Source organism: Salvelinus sp. IW2-2015, linkage group LG36, assembly GCF_002910315.2.
Source record: "Salvelinus sp. IW2-2015 linkage group LG36, ASM291031v2, whole genome shotgun sequence".
NCBI classification, from domain to species: Eukaryota; Metazoa; Chordata; class Actinopteri; order Salmoniformes; family Salmonidae; genus Salvelinus; species Salvelinus sp. IW2-2015.
Window position 1 is genome coordinate 20,947,967 of NC_036875.1, and position 16,393 is coordinate 20,964,359.

Consider the following 16,393-nt stretch of genomic DNA (forward strand, 5'->3'; position numbering starts at 1 on the left):
TGAAACGATGCATCATTAAAACACTCGTAAGCCTAAATTCCATCGCTATCAGGAACTGGGACGCTAGATTTCAATCACACCCACCACTGCAATGTTTACACTGTGTCTTTGTTTACAAACTAGTAACCACACACACACACTTCTTATCCTACCAAGACTGTAGTTTTTTCAGTTTCACAAGATTTTGTTTGACCATGGGATAAAGGCCTACTGTAAAAACTAACACGGGATCAATTAATTTGCGCACCTAATGGCCATATTTACATAATACAGTGCCTTGCAAAAGTATTCATCTCCCTTGGCGTTTTTCCTATTTTGTTGCATTACAACCCGTAATTTAAATTGATTTTTATTTGGATTTCAAGTAATGGACAAACACAAAATAGTCCAAATTGGTGAAATGAAAAAACTTGTTTCAGGAATTTTGGGTGGGGGGGAAAGTGGTGCGTGCATATGTATTCACCCCCTTTGCTATGAAGCCCCTAAATAAGCCCCTAAACAACCAATTACCTTCAGAAGTCACATAATTAGTTAAAGTCCACCTGTGTGCAATCTAAGTGTCACATGACCTGTCACATGATCTCAGTATACAGTTGAAGTTTACATACACCTTAGCCAAATACATTTAAATTCAGTTTCTTAGGTTCCCTGTCTTAGGTCAGTTAGGATCGCCACTTTATTTTAAGAATGTGAAATGTCAGAATAATAGTTGGGAGACTATTATTTCAGCTTTTATTTCTTTGATCACATTCCCAGTGGGTCAGAAGTTTATATACACTCAATAAGTATTTGTAGCATTGCCTTTCAATTGTTTAACTTGGGTCAAACGTTTCAGGTAGCCTTCCACAAGCTTCCCACAATAAGTTGTGTGAATTTTGGCCTATTGCTCCTGACAGAGTTGCTGTAACTGAGTCAGGTTTGTAGGCTTGTGTCCCTGCTCGCACACGCTTTTTCAGTATTGCCCACAGAATTTCTATGGGATTGAGTTCAGGACTTTGTGATGGCCACTCCAATACCTTGACTTTGTTGTCCTTAAGCCATTTTGCCACAACTTTGGAAGTATGCTTGGTGTCATTGTCCATTTGGAAGACTCATTTGCGACCAAGCTTTAACTTCCTGACTGATGTCTTGAGATGTTGCTTCAATATATCCACATAATTTTCCTGCCTCATGATGCCATCTATTTTGTGAAGTGCACCAGTCCCTCCTGCAGCAAAGCACCCCCACAACATGATGCTGCCACCCCCGTGCTTCACGATTGGGATGGGGTTCTTCGGCTTGCAAGCCTCCCCCTTTTTCCTCCAAACATAATGATGGTCATTATGGCCAAACAGTTATATTTTTGTTTCATCAGGCCAGTGGACATTTCTTCAAAAAGTACAATCTTTGTCCCCATGTGCAGTTGCAAACCAGTCTGGCTTTTTTATGGCGGTTTTGGAGCAGTGGCTTTTTCCTTGCTGAGCGGCCTTTCAGGTTATGTCAATATAGGACTCGTTTCACTGTGGATATAGATACTTTTGTACCCGTTTCCTCCAGCATCTTCACAAGGTCCTTTGCTGTTGTGCTGGGATTGAATTGCACTTTTCGCACCAAAGTACGTTCATCTCTAGGAGACAGAATGCGTCTCCTTCCTGAGCGGTATGACGGCTGTGTGGTCTCATAGTGTTTATACTTGCGTACTATTGTTTGTACAGATGAACGTGGTACCTTCAGGCGTTTGGAAATTGCTCCAAAGGGTGAACCAGACTTGTGGAGGTCTACGGTTTCTTTTCTGAGGTCTTGGCTAATTTCTTTTGACTTTCCCATGATGTCAAACAAAGAGGCACTGAGTTTGAAGATAGGCCTTGAAATACATCCATAGGTACACTTCCAATTGACTCAAATGATGTCAATTAGCCTATCAGAAGCTTCTAAAGCCATTTCTTAATTTTCTGGAATTTTCCAAGCTGTTTAAAGGCAAAGTCAACTTAGTGTATGTAAACTTCTGACCCACTGGAATTGTGATACAGTGAATTATAAGTGAAATAATATGTCTGTAAACAATTGTTGGGAAAATTACTTGTGTCATGCACAAAGTAGATGTCCTAACAAACTTGCCAAAACTATAGTTTGTTAACAAGAAATGTGTGGAGTGGTTGAAAAATGTGTTTTAATGACTCCAACCTAAGTGTATGTGAACTTCCGACTTCAACTGTATATATACACACCTGTTCTGAAAGGCCCCAGAGTCTGCAACACCACAAAGCAAGGGGCACCACCAAGCAAACGGCACCATGAAGACCAAGGAGCTAGCCAAACAGGTCAGGGACAAAGTTGTGGAGAAGTACAGATCAGGGTTGGGTTATCAAAAATATCAGAAACTTTGAATATCCCACAGAGCACCACTAAATCCATTATTCAAAAATGGAAAGAATATGGCACCACAACAAACCTTCCAAGAGAGGGCCGCCCACTAAAACTCACAGACCAGGCAAGGAGGGCATTAATCAGAGGCAACAAAGAGACCAAAGATAACCCTGAAGGAGCTGCAAAGCTCCACAGCGGCGATTGGAGTATCTGTCCATAGGACCACTTTAAGCCGTATACTCCACAGAGCTGGGCTTTATGGAAGAGTGGCCAGAAAAAAAGCCATTGCTTAAAGAAGAAAATAAGCAAACATGTTTGGTGTTCGCCAAAAGGCATGTGGGAGACTCCCCAAACATATGGAAGAAGGTACTCTGGTCAGATGAGACTAAAATTGAGCTTTTTGGCCATCAAGGAAAACGTTATGTCTGGCGCAAACCCAACACCTCGCATCCCCACAGTGAAGCATGGTGGTGGCAGGATCATGCTGTGGGAATGTCTTTCATCGGTAGGGACTGAGAAACTGGTCTGAATTGAAGGAATGATGGATGGCGCTACATACAGGGAAATTCTTGAGGGAAACCTGTTTCAGTCTTCCAGAGATTTGAGACTGGGATGGAGGTTCACCTTCCAGCAGGACAATGACCCTAAGCATACTGCTCAAGCAACACTCGAGTGGTTCAAGGGGAAACATTTACATGTCTTGGAATGGCCTAGTCAAAGCCGAGAACTCAATCCAATTGAGAATCTGTGGTATGACTTAAAGACTGCTGTACACCAGCGGAACCCATCCAACTTGAAGGAGCTGGAGCAGTTTTGCCTTGAAGAATGGGAGAAAATCTCAGAGGCTAGACATACCCCAAGAGACTTGCAGCTGTAATTGTTGCAAAAGGTGGCTCTACAAAGTATTGACTTTGGGGGGTGAATAGTTATACACGCTCAAGTTTTGTTTTTTTGTCGTATTTCTTGTTTGTTTTACAATAAAAAATATTTTGCATCTTCAAAGTGGTAGGCATGTTGTGTAAATCAAATTATACAAACCCCCCAAAAAGTATATTTTAATTCCAGGTTGTAAGGCCCCAAATAGGAAAAATGCCAAGGGGGTGAATACTTTCACAAGCCACTGTATGTTTGCATCTGTGCAAAATGTGTATCAGGGTTGGGGTTGATTCTATTTTGATTCAGTAAATTCAGGAAGTGATTCGAAATTCAAATTCAATAATCGAAAAATCAAATGCCCTATATATGGGTTAGCCTATTAGGCCTACTTTTCATCTGACAAAAGATCTGTTCATTCTGTGACAGATGTAGGTCTAGGCCTATTTGGTAACTGGGCATCTTTAACAAGGTTGGCTGATTAGGAAGACAGCTTCTGGTGTGAGATGGGAGCGATTGCATGTCTGCCAAACAGTGGTTTATTTGGGCTCATGGCTGGACAACATTACTGCAGCATTCCTGTGTAAAGTAGGCCACTGCACTGTCTGTCTGTCTACACCTGATGACAACTTGGAGCCGAGCCGGGTGGTTCATATGAGATACCGTTTAGATACAGACAATAAGAAGATGGACACACAGACAGACCATAGAAACACACGCACAAATCATAAAACATTGGATCAGATTGCAAAGCCATTACTCAATCGTTCATGTGTAAATTAGGTGATTGCTTTTTCTGTCTATATACACCCAATGACAACTTTGAGCAAGGTGTTTTGTGTGATATGCTGTTTCAATAGCCTACATACAAAGACAGACATTAAGACACACCTACAATTTTGGATCTGATTGCAATGCTTTCCAGCACTGCCCATACACATACACACTTGCAATTGCCCTGAGAATAGTGTGCCCAGTGTGTGTAGCATCAGTGCTCTGATACTGAGGAAGGTGACCACTGCTGATGTCATTCTGTACCATCAGAACACCATTATAAGAGAGACAGTGAGCACGGTCACACACAATAATTAAATTATTGTGGATAGTCAGGTTAATATAATAGTTCGTTTAAAAAGTTCACATGGTTTGCAAGAAGGATTTCCCTAATTATCCTGTTTACATGGATATATCTGAAATCAAACTACTGATGGAACTTTTGATAAACGTGAAAACTAATTATAAGATGCATACTTCACTCCCGGGTAAAAGGCGTTGCATGGTCAATCTGTCATCTGCATTAGCCATGCAGCATTTACAGTGATGTGGTCTCTACAGAAGTCAGGGTATTCATACTTCTTGCGCTTTGTGGAAGCAGCGCATAACTGTTGTGCAGGAAGTTGTCAAGGAAGTGAGTTTGTGTTTATACAGAAACTTATGCCAACCAGTCATGTCAATGTGGAGCTTTACGGAGCCCTCCTTATTGTTACAAAATTTGAGCATTACGGAGGTCATTTTGGCCCCTGCATGACTCCGGAGGCTCTGCAATTGCGTCACACCATCCATATGGCGTCTCCGACATTTTCGGATCAAGCATAAAATGGCTTTAAGAGGGAAGTTTGCGCTAACGTTACCCGGTGCTGGCACATGCGCAGATCAAATACACCACTGGAACGCGGAATAAGATGTCCATATAATTCAAAAGATTGCTCAGAAAACCAGGTGTTTTAATCGGCGTATTCTTACTTCGATTATGACCTTATGCCGATTAAGATAAGCAGAGTAAGGTGTTTACATGACTAATGTCATAATCAGTTTAATATCAAATTATTAGTGTGCATGTAAATGTACTTAGTAAGATACCAAACAAACACACACACACAGCACAGGGACGCTGAAACCAGTGAACACCAGCTATCACATATAAATCAGCTATAATAATGTTATGATGAGGAATTATGGTTGCCCAACATTTTCAGCTGTCAAAAGAAAAAACAAAGCTTGCTACTCACTTGTCATAACTCAGTCAGTCAAAGGAACTGACAACACCAATGCCACACTTGGCCAGCATACACAAATTGTTAGCCAGCATGATATTAGCTAACCAACCAACTAACGTTACCTACAGTATGGCACCCATTTTAATACCAGTCGGTCACTAACTAGCCGACTTTCCAGATAAGTAACAAATTAATTACTTAAAGCTGCCAGCACTAGTCACGTGTATTATTGGTAAACACAGACAGTTAGAATAAACGATGGATCTGTCAACAAAAATGCAACAGTTAGCATGCTAGCTAGCTAGATAACTGGTTATCTCTCCATGCCCATTGTATATTGTTGTTAGCTAGGTACTGTACGAAGCTACTTACACATCGATAGTCGTCAGAATCTGTTTTAAAGAAAATACAGCGTCTACTGTCGTTATTTAATGGAATAATATTTTTACTATCCATTTCTTTTTACAATTTGCTAGCAATGTTTTGATGTTTGGACGTCGCTACACATCATGTGAAATTTGATGACATCAACTTCCTAGCTAGCTACAGTGCACGGATAAGGACAAACAGAATGGACGCTGCAAACGCAGAGTGATCTTCTTCTTTGGTATTATGTCGTTCGAACATTTTGTTTGTCCATGCCGCCACCTACTGTGCGGTAGTGTGTGGTCGACACGTCACATTTGGAAATTTTTGTGATACAAAAATAAAAGGAAGGGAGAAAAGGAAACAATTGTACCACTAAACCTACACCTATATACCACTATTTCATAAAAACGTAAATTCACCACCCCATTCCACTACCTTGACCCTAACTGATTAACCAACAGTGCAGTTCAAGAAGAGTTAAGAAAATATTTACCAAATAAACTAAAGTAAAAAGTAATAAAAAATAACACAATAAAATAACAATAACGAGGCAGTATACAGGGGGTACCGGTACCGAGTCAGTGTGCGGGGGTACATGTTATTTGAGGTAATTTGTAAATGGAGGTAGGGGTGAAGTGACTATGCATAGATAATAAATAATGAGTAGCAGCAGTGTACAAAACAAATGGCGAGGGATCAATGTAAATAGTCTGGTGGCCATTTGATTAATTGTTCAGCAGTCTTATGGCTTGGGGATAGAAGCTGTTAAGGAGCCTTTTGGTCCTAGACTTAGCACTCCGGTACCGCTCGCTGTGCGATAGCAGAGAAAACAGTCTATGACTTGGGTGACTGGAGTCTCTGACAATTTTATGGGCTTTCCTCTGACACCGCCTATTATATAGGTCCTGGATGGCAGGATGCTTGGCCCCCAGTGATGTACTGGGCCGTACGCACTACCCTCTGTAGCGCCTTACGCTCAGATCCCGAGCAGTTGCCATTCCAGGCAGTGAATCAACCAGTCAGGATGCTCTCAATGGTGCAGCTGTAGAACTTTTTGAGGATCTGGGGACCCATGCCAAATCTTTTCAGTCTCCCGAGGGGGAGACCCTCTTTGTCGTGCCCTCTTTATGACTATCTTGGTGTGTTTGGACCATGATAGTTCGTTGGTGATGTGGACACCAAGGAACTTGAAACTCTCAACCCGCTCCACTATAGACCCGTCGATGTTAATGGGGGCCTGTTCGGCCCGCTTTTTCCTGTAGTCCACGATCAGCTCCTTTGTCTTGCTCACGTTGAGGGAGAGGTTGTTGTCCTGGCACCACACTGCCAGTTCTAAAGACCTCCTCCCGATAGGCTGTCTCATCATTGTCAGTGATCAGGCCTACCACTGTTGTGTCACAAGCAAACTTAATGGCAACCATGGCAATGAGTGCTAAGAACTTAAACACATGTAATTTTATCTTTGAAACATTTAATTGAAATACTGTACAATTCCATTCATTCCTATGGATGACTACTCCTACTGAGGAGTGCCAATATGACTGACAGGTAGCTTCAAAGCCTCTCAATGACCAATACATAGCATCAGCAATCCAGGGTTTATACATAGTACTTTATTGGTATTGACCCTTGATATGAGGTTCTCTCTTCTGATGCAGACTGTAGCTAATCCTTTCACATTCAATTATACTTGTCAGTAAGATGTATGTCTATCTTCGTGCATGTGCAAGAGGTAAAGGCTGGTGGCCAGCCAGGCATATGGCAAAATCAAGAGTCACCCTCATTTGTTGTAAATATTGAGGTTGTAAATCTTGAATCAACTTATCTGGTTTTCTTATGCAAACTTCCTCCACACTTTCTCATTTTAGAATACAGTAAAACTGTATACTTTTCTTAAATGTACCATGCTATTCACCTAACTGGTTATTACCATGTAATTAACCTTGAAATGATTTCCTTGAAATGAATTCCTTCCTTGTCCCTTGAAATGCAAAACACCCTTCAGAGGGATAGGTGACAGAGAAGTGACCAAATGATGAGGAATCCAGAGGAAAGCAAAACCCACATGTTGCAACACTAATTAGAGAGATAGTAGGAGGAAGAATACTGTGGGGGTGTGACTGCTGTAAAGGCACAGCATGTCTTCAGGTATTTGCCAATGGGTAAGAGGTGTTGCTCTCGGTATCTAGACTTAAACTGGTTCTGTTCTGTTCAATGCTATTGTGCTTCACCACAATGGAATCTGCTGTAGGGGTGAGACTCGGAAACAGAGTTGGTGCTGACCTCATGCCAAAGACATTTTCAGAAACCTGTAATGAAGATTCAGTCTTTCGATATGCAGCAGTCCTGTGTGTTTTTGTATGTGAGTATGTATGTATGTGGGTATGTGGTAAGTACAAGGTAATATTGTCCGTTTATGATTGATTTAGTTTTGTTATTTGTGTAATAAGGTCTGTGTTTGTGATAGGTGTCCCTTTGTATGTGTGTGTGTGTGTGTGTGTGTGTGTTGTGTGTTGTGTGGTGGTGTGTGTGTGTGTGTGTGTGTGTGTGTGCGTGTGTGGTGTGTGTGTGTGTGTGTGTGTGTGTGTGTGTGTTGTGCCGTGGCGTGCCGCGTGCCTGTGCGCGTGCGTGCGTGTGTGTGTGTGTGTGAAATATGTGTAGAGAGGCCCATTGTTGCCACTAAGCCCCAGCTGCACCCATCACCAATGGTGGCTTCAGAGCTTCAGAGACTGTCACACCCTGGGAACGATGAGGCAACACTGACATGCCTCTGTCTCAGTTCCCTAGAGATGAGGTTACAATGGGACAAAACAGAAGAAATACACACACTACACAGACAGCACGCACACACACCTACATTCCTCCTCGCCTCTCACTCAGTGACGCCTGCTCCCTAACACATTTGTAGCACACAATATTGAATATCCTATGACTGTAATGCTGCGTTATAACGTGAAGTGTATTTGCAATTTGCAATAAAAGCATGTTAGGTGTGGGACAATAAACGTAATGATCAAATTGATCAGTACGCTCGGAAAGTATTCAGACCCCTTGACTTTTTCCACATTTTGTTACGTTACAGCCTTATTCTAAAATGGATTAAATTATATTTATTCCTCATCAATCTACACACAATACCCCATAATGAGTAAGCGAAAACAGGTTTGTAGAAATTGCAGTGCATGTCAAAGCAAAAGCCTAAGCCATGAGGTCGAAGGAATTGTCTGTAGAGCCCCGAGACAGGATTGTGTTTAGCCACAGATCTGGGGAAGGGTACCAAAACATGTCTGCAGCATTGAAGGTCCCCAAGAACACAGTGGCCTCCATCATTCTTAAATGGAAGACGTTTGGAACCACCAAGACTCTTCCTAGAGCTGGCCGTCCGGCCAAATTGAGCAATCGGGGGAGAAGGGCCTTGGTCATGGAGGTGACCAAGAACCCGATAGTCACTCTGACAGAACTCTAGAGTTCCTCTGTGGATATTGGAGAAAATTCCAAAAGGACAACCATCTCTGCAGCACTCCACCAATCAGGCCTTTACTGTAGAGTGTCCAGATGGAAGCCACTCCTCAGTAATAGGCACACGACAGCCAGCACCTAAAGACTCTCAGACTATAAGAAACAATATTCTCTGGTCTGATGAAACCAATATTTAACTCTTTGGCCTGAATCCCAAGCGTCATGTCTGGAGGAAACCAGGCGCACCATCCCTGCGGTGAAGCATGGTGGTGTGAGCATCATGATGTGGAGATGTTTTTCAGCGGCAGGGATGGGAGACTAGTCAGGATTAAGGATTGAGGGTAGGAGCCCGGACTTGAACCCGATCAAACATCTCTGGAGAGACCTGAAAATAGCTGTCCAGATCATCCGGCGACAGTACCCAGTCCAGAGCGTCTGGCGACAGTACCCAGTCCAGAGCGTCCGGCGACAGTACCCAGTCCAGAGCTTCCGGCGACAGTTCACAAACCAGAACCTCCAACGACGGGCCACAGTCCGGAACCTCCAACGACGGGCCACAGTCCGGAACCTCCAACGACGGGCCACAGTCCGGAACCTCCAACGACGGGCCACAGTCCGAAACCTCCAATTGACGGGCCATAGTCCGGAACGCTCCAACGACGGGCCACAGTCCGAAACCTCCAATGACGGGCCACAGTCCGGCACCTCAACGGCGGGCACAGTCCGGAGCTTCCAGAGACGATCCCCAGTCCGGCCCTCCAGCGACGATCTCCAGTCCGGGAGCCTCCACGCGACGATCCCCAGTCCGGCCTCCAGCGCCGATCCCCAGTCCGGAGCCTCCAGCGACGATCCCAGTCCGGAGCCCCCAGCGACGATCCCAGTCCGGCGCCTCCCGCGACGATCCTCTAGTCCGGGGCCTCCAGCGACGGTCCCCAGCCCGGGGTCTCCAGCGACGGTCTCCAGTCCAGAACATCCGGCGATGATCCACGGCAGCGAGGGTCCCAGCCCGGGGCCTACGGCGAGGATCCGCAGTCCAGAGCCTCCGACGATGATCCACGGGTCTGTGCTACAGAGGCGGATTCAGTGTAAAGAAGGGGGAACCAGAGCCGCCACCAAGGTTAGATGCCCACCCAGACCCTCCCATATAGGTTTAGGTTTGCGGCCGGAAGTCAGCACCTTTGGGGGGGGGGGGTACTGTCACGCCCTGACCTTAGTTTGATGTTTCTTTATTATTTTGGTTAGGTCAGGGTGTGACGAGGGTGGTATGTGTGTTTTTTATCTTGTCTAGGGGTTTTTGTATATCTATGGGGTTTTGGTATTGTCTAGGTAAATGTAGGTCTATGGTGGACTGAATTGGTTCCCAATCAGAGACAGCTGTTTATCGTTGTCTCTGATTGGGGATCCTATTTAGGTTGCCATTTTTCCATTTTGGTTTTGTGGGTTATTGTCTATATGTAGTTGCATGTCAGCACTTGTTAATATATAGCTTCACGTTCATTTTGTTATTTTGTTAGTTTGTTTAGTGTTTATTTCGTTAATTAAAAAAGTATGTATTCATATCACGCTGCGCCTTGGTCTCCTCACTACGACAAACGTGACAACTGGACCGTTTCTTTTATACTGTTTTTATATTAGAAAAACGTATTAGAAAGTCTTGTTGTGTTTTTGTGAGCCTGAAGTGTTTCCCTGTCAGCATTACTGTTCTCAGTTAATCCAGTACATTTACCAGCTGCAGGTTGTGACAGATCTTCCTATGGAAAATTGAATAGCATATCCAAGCAAATTATATCCATGTTGAAACACTATCATTTCAGATAAGTGGACATGTATGTCGAAGGATAATAACATGAGTTTTGGATACATACAAAGCCATGCCATGAACCCAGAGTCATATACAGTTTACTGCACACATATCTCTCTGCATGATGCGCTCTCCAATCAATGTACCTCTATATGTCTTTTACCACCACAACACCACCAGCTATCTCACCCATGACAACCTGAGTTATAGTTCATAATACTTCCATTGATAAATAACTTACAACTGTCAAGTTTTCAAAGTCCAAGTGCTTTCGTGATAAAGTAAAGGTGCTTTCAGTAATAAGAAACTGGATTGTTGTCTAGTAACATTCCCCAGCTTCCAACGTTACCAACGTAATCAGAGCAATACAAATAAATGTTTTGTCATACCCGTGGTATACGGTCTGATATCCCACGGTTTTTGGCCAATCAGCACTCAGGGCTTGAACCACCCAGTTTATAAATGTACTTGGGTGGTTCGAGCCCTGAATGCTGATTGGCTGACATCTGTGGTATATCATACCGTATATAATCACATTTATGACAAAACGTTTATTTTTTACTGCTCTAATTACGTTGGTAACCAGTTTATAATAGCAATAAGGCATCTCAGCGGTTTGTGGTATACAGCCAATATACCACGGCTAAAGGCTGTATACAGGCACTCCGATTTGCGTTGTACACAAGAACAGCTCTTAGCTGTGGAATATTGGCCATATACCACACCCCCTCGTGCCTTAGTGCTTATGTATCTACTTCAATTACCTCTTACCACTGAACATAGACTCTATACTGGTACCTTGTGTATATAGCCAAGTTATCATTACTCATTGTGTATTTATTATTACATCTTATTAATTTTCTATTATTTATCTATTTTCTTTCTCTCTGCATTGTTGGGAAGGGTCCGTAAGTAAGCATTTCCCTGTTAGTCTACACTTGTTGTTTACGAAGCATGTAAAAAATAAAATTTGATTTGATGTGTGTACTAAACATCTCACTATCTCAAAAGCAAAGAGCAACTACCTTCAGGCTATGCTCAAACCCTACACACCAACCTGAGCACTCCGTCCTGCCACCTCTGGTCTCTTGGTCGTCCCAAACCTACGGGGGTCAGCTCCCGCTCAGCCCAGTCAAAGCTCTTGTCTGTTCTGGCACCCCAATGGTGGAACGAGCTTCCCCCTGAAGCTAAGACAGCTGAGTCCTTGCCCTTCTTCCAAAAACGTCTGACTGAAATCCTATCTCCTCATTAGAGTATCTTAAATAAAACATCTCAGTCTTATTCCCTTAACCCCCCCCCCCCCCCCCCCCCCCATATAAAACATTTTTACTTTTCTTTTCCTACTAGCACTGACTTTGCTGATAACTTCTTTACTCTGGAAAAATGTACTTCCTACAGCTGTGATATGTAGTTGTCTCACCTAGCTATCTTAAGATGAATGCACTAACTGTACGCCACTCTAGATAAGAGTGTCTGCTAAATTACTAAAATGTCAAAAGAGATATAAAAATGTACTCTTGGGAGTTGTATTTGCATGGTCATAATAGTCAGTGAATGTTTCATGATCTTGCATACAGAATAGAGGGGTCTATTTCAATGCCCAGCAAATACCTTGAATCTGAGCTGGATGGATGCAGTGTATGCAGTTACAGTAGCTGAGAACAGATTCACACTTTCATGATTTCTTCTTACTTGATTACTTGTACTTCAATATGAGCAATTTTAATGCATGTTTCCCAAAATATGTTTGTTTTGTATCTTTAGTGTAACCTATGAGTTTCTGTGTGCTTTAAGTTGAATTATGTTTGACACGTGGATATATGTTACAGGTTCACTCTGTCTTTGTATGCCTTTAAGTATTTGTATAGGGTGAATAGGGTTTGTAAAGAAACATAAGATGGAGTGATCCCTGGACGAACATTAAATGGTAGGGAAATGTCAAACACTGGTTGAAATGTATTGGGGTCAATTGGAGGATAGTAGCTGTTTGAAATATAATCCTGTTCCACAACATTCTAGGTGAAGTGTTGCTATAGGCAAAGAACTTGCATAACAAATTCATTTCATTTATAAAAAAGTTTAATTCTCAGTACAAATACAGAATCTTTCATACAAAAACATAATATAGTACATACAAAAACAATGGCTTATGGAGTTTCACCTCTCCATAAATACCATGGCAACAGCAACATATTAACATGACCTCTTGGAATCCTTCATTATTCTCTATGCAGAAGAACCATCAGTTGATTTCAGTTCATTGGTCATATAGGACAGCAATGGGATCATAGGCAAGACTCTCTCAAGCCTCCTCCATTTAGCTAAGCACATAATAAAGAAACATAACAATAAGCAAAAATACAAGACCTGTACAGACTATTTGACACACTGGCAATAGTAGACATGCGCATTTCCCCTTACTGGGAAGTTAAAAAATATAGCCAAATGTCTCTGAGGTCATGCACTTCTTCAACCTTGAAATATACAGCTCTCAAACATACAGTGCGAGGTAACAAGTTAAATACATCAATATTAAATAAATGTATACATGTGTATTATCTGTGTCACTTGAGCTGAAGGCATGTGGCGCCATTGAACACCGTGCATAAAACATAGACATGGTGGTAAAAAATCTGAGTGCAAACAGGTGTAGTGGAACCCGGATATACCACATAGCAGGTCAACCACAACATTACTATGGATCAACACAATATACCACAAAGGTAAAATAATACCACATATAGAGAGCAGAAATGTTTATTTCTGTCTCTCTTATTTTCTTTCTCTCTCCGTCCATTCAAAGGAATTTCATCAGTTATAGACTATTCAGTTCAGTTCACCTCATTCCCGCAAAATAATACACAATCGATCATCAGGGAATGAGAATCGATCATCGGGGATCATCGTTGCGCTGCATTTTAGTAGCATCCAATGCCGATCTCCTGCTTGTAGCGGTTGGTCAGGGTATTGGCCTGTTGCGTCAGCTTGGACAGCACCCCGTGGAGCCCCGTCATGTGGAACTGGAACTGCTTCTGCAGGTTATCCTCGTCTTCCTCTGACGACACCTCAGAATCTTCCTCCGCTGAATCCAACCGAGAGATGGAAGCCCGGCTCTTCTTTCGCTTCTTGGCTTCCTCGGCGCGCATCACTCCCCACTCGATGTCGCAACGGATAGACTTGAGCAGCTGGTAGTAGCTGTACATGTCGCCGTCCTCGATGTCGCTGTTTCCCGAGCTTTTCAGGGCGGCCATCTCCCTCTCCTCTTCAAGGGGGACGTCCCGCAGCAGGCTGGGCACCATCACCGTCTGGTCCATGTTGTTGACGGCACCGATGAAGCGGTTCATGGAGTTGAACAGGGAGTTCTTCTGCAGGTGGGATTCTGAGAGCTGCATCATCTTGGCGACTGTTGTTGATTCTTGAACTTCTTTAACAAAATGAAATGTATAACTGTCAACCAGAGCTGGATAGTTCGCTTCTTCTACTTTCTAATCGGCTTTGGAAAGCGGCTTGTCCTTTTGTATTAAATTATTAAACGGAGCTATGAAGAGAGTTTGGCAGTTGTTCTTGTTTCTTCTTTTGCCTATTCCTTCTTCTTTTCGTTTCTGTTCTGACTCTTACTGGTCCCCGGTCGGATCTTTATAGAGCAGGTGGATTCGTGTCCAAGGGCGTGCCCAGAACCTGTTTGTCAGGATTATTCTTCCTCTACAGTAACCGGACTCCAATGAGCTAGTACACAGACAGAAAAAACATGTTGGCATAGTTTGCATGAAGGGGATTGGCCTCCCAGTAGCGATAGGCCTACTATCCGGCCCCTGCCCAGTAAGAAAGCAATGAATGCATCTTCTGCAAACCAAATGATAGCAGGCTCTATGTCCGCGCAATTGTCAGCCTGTGTTGCGCATCAGCCACTCAAACACAACACAATAGTGAGCTTTCTTTTTATAGTGAGCTTTCTCAAAACATTCACACACCAAGCACACTAAAAACGAATTATAGTTTACATTGCAATCGAATTCAAACTTCATTCACATTGGCCTATATTTTGCTCTCATGTATTCCAATGCAAAAATGACTGATGCTACATCAAAGCCCGCAACCTCACCGGACAAACCATTCAGGGCGAGGTCTGACCTAGCAGAACGCCATGTTATGAATATTCATGAAGAAAGCTATCAGCCCACAACCGTACCTCCAATTGAAACCAATCATATGTTCGGCTGTCTGTCTCGGCACCGGGACTAGCTCTCTATTGACCAATCGGTGGGTGAAGGAGGGAAGCGAAGCGCTGATGCCAATGGGGAAAGCAGAGGATTAACCCTATACATTCCACTTTTTTCTTGTTGGAGACGAGTCCGCAAGGTCTGTAATGTTAGGACATAGGCCAACACTAATAGGAGGTTGTCAGAGTAAAGTTATTAATCCATCTCCTGGATCAGCGATTTTTCCAAACTAGGCTGAACTATATTTTAAATGTAACCTTTATTTAACTAGGCAAGTCAGTTAAGAACAAATTATTTACAATGAAGCCTATTGAGATGCAGTGCCGTAGAAAAAATAAAGTTATTCTATTCTATTATATTCATAACAATGTTATCATCCCATTCATATACAGTATCTATCAGCTGCTTTGCCTTTGACAGTAATTATTACAGTTAGAGCCAAACTAATACCCCTATTGCCCTTACCATGAAAGACTGATGAGAACAGCTGAAACTACCCCCACCCCCCTGTAGGTCAATAGTTTACCATCAACAGGGGAAATCAACAGAGACCGGTTGCCCCACATAGAGAGAACTCACTGACATGGTAAGCAAAACACCACAACAAGCGGGCGGAAATGATTCAGCCCAGCCAGTCTGAATTCTAATCATAAGTTAACACTTACAGTTAACCACCAGCACAATCAACACATGACAGAAATAGCAAACAACATGCTTTCAGTCACCACAAAATTATTATTTCTTGCAACCAGGGTGCTGAATCATTGTGACCACAGCCTGGTCCATCTACATGATGTAGAACAGCACTCACCAAATATATTTATTTGGCCTATGGTAATCCTTGAAATAGCTACATTTATGAGGACTTTGCACCTCACTCTTAGATGAATTAGAAGAAGAAATCAATCAAGAAGAACAATCTGTCAGTACTGCCCAAGCAGTCACATCAAGCAATGATTCATTCCAGGTAGTACCATTTAGCAGTAATGATTGGGCCTGATAAAAGTAGAAATAGAAATATGAGTTTGCACTCGTGTGTCACACACATACACTCACAAATACACAAATGCACATGCGCACACACACACATAAAGATGCAGGTCGGAGATAATGGGTGTAGAGAGAGTGTTCTGGAATGTCTGGAGAGAAACTATACAGATTGAATCAGTGTTCTAAACACTGAACTGCTCAGCAAGAATGGGAGGAATGTCAACATACAGTACATGACAAAACCTGCTTAGTCAGTCGATCTCTCTCGGTCTCACCCTCCCTCCCTTCCTTCCATTCCGATAATTATACTTCTCAATTTTGCCTCTGCTCCTCTTAAA

General features: G+C 42.8%; 2 protein-coding genes across 2 annotated transcripts in view; both read right to left on the reverse strand.

Annotated features, from left to right (window-relative positions):
- The window catches only part of LOC139023757 (cyclic AMP receptor-like protein A), a 107,149-nt gene extending 101,379 nt beyond the window's left edge, over positions 1 to 5,770 (reverse strand). Inside the window, exon 1 of the mRNA XM_070437580.1 lies at positions 5,589 to 5,770. Within this exon, the coding sequence (XP_070293681.1) occupies positions 5,589 to 5,672 (84 nt within the window). The 5' untranslated portion in view covers positions 5,673 to 5,770. The remainder of the gene's footprint in view (positions 1 to 5,588) is intronic.
- Positions 5,771 to 12,906: 7,136 nt separating this feature from the next.
- On the reverse strand, positions 12,907 to 14,943 carry LOC111959799 (mid1-interacting protein 1-B). Its single transcript, XM_023981592.2, has one exon. It carries the CDS (start codon positions 14,238 to 14,240, stop codon positions 13,764 to 13,766), a length of 477 nt encoding a protein of 158 aa, XP_023837360.1. The 5' UTR covers positions 14,241 to 14,943; the 3' UTR covers positions 12,907 to 13,763.
- Positions 14,944 to 16,393: the final 1,450 nt, after the last annotated feature.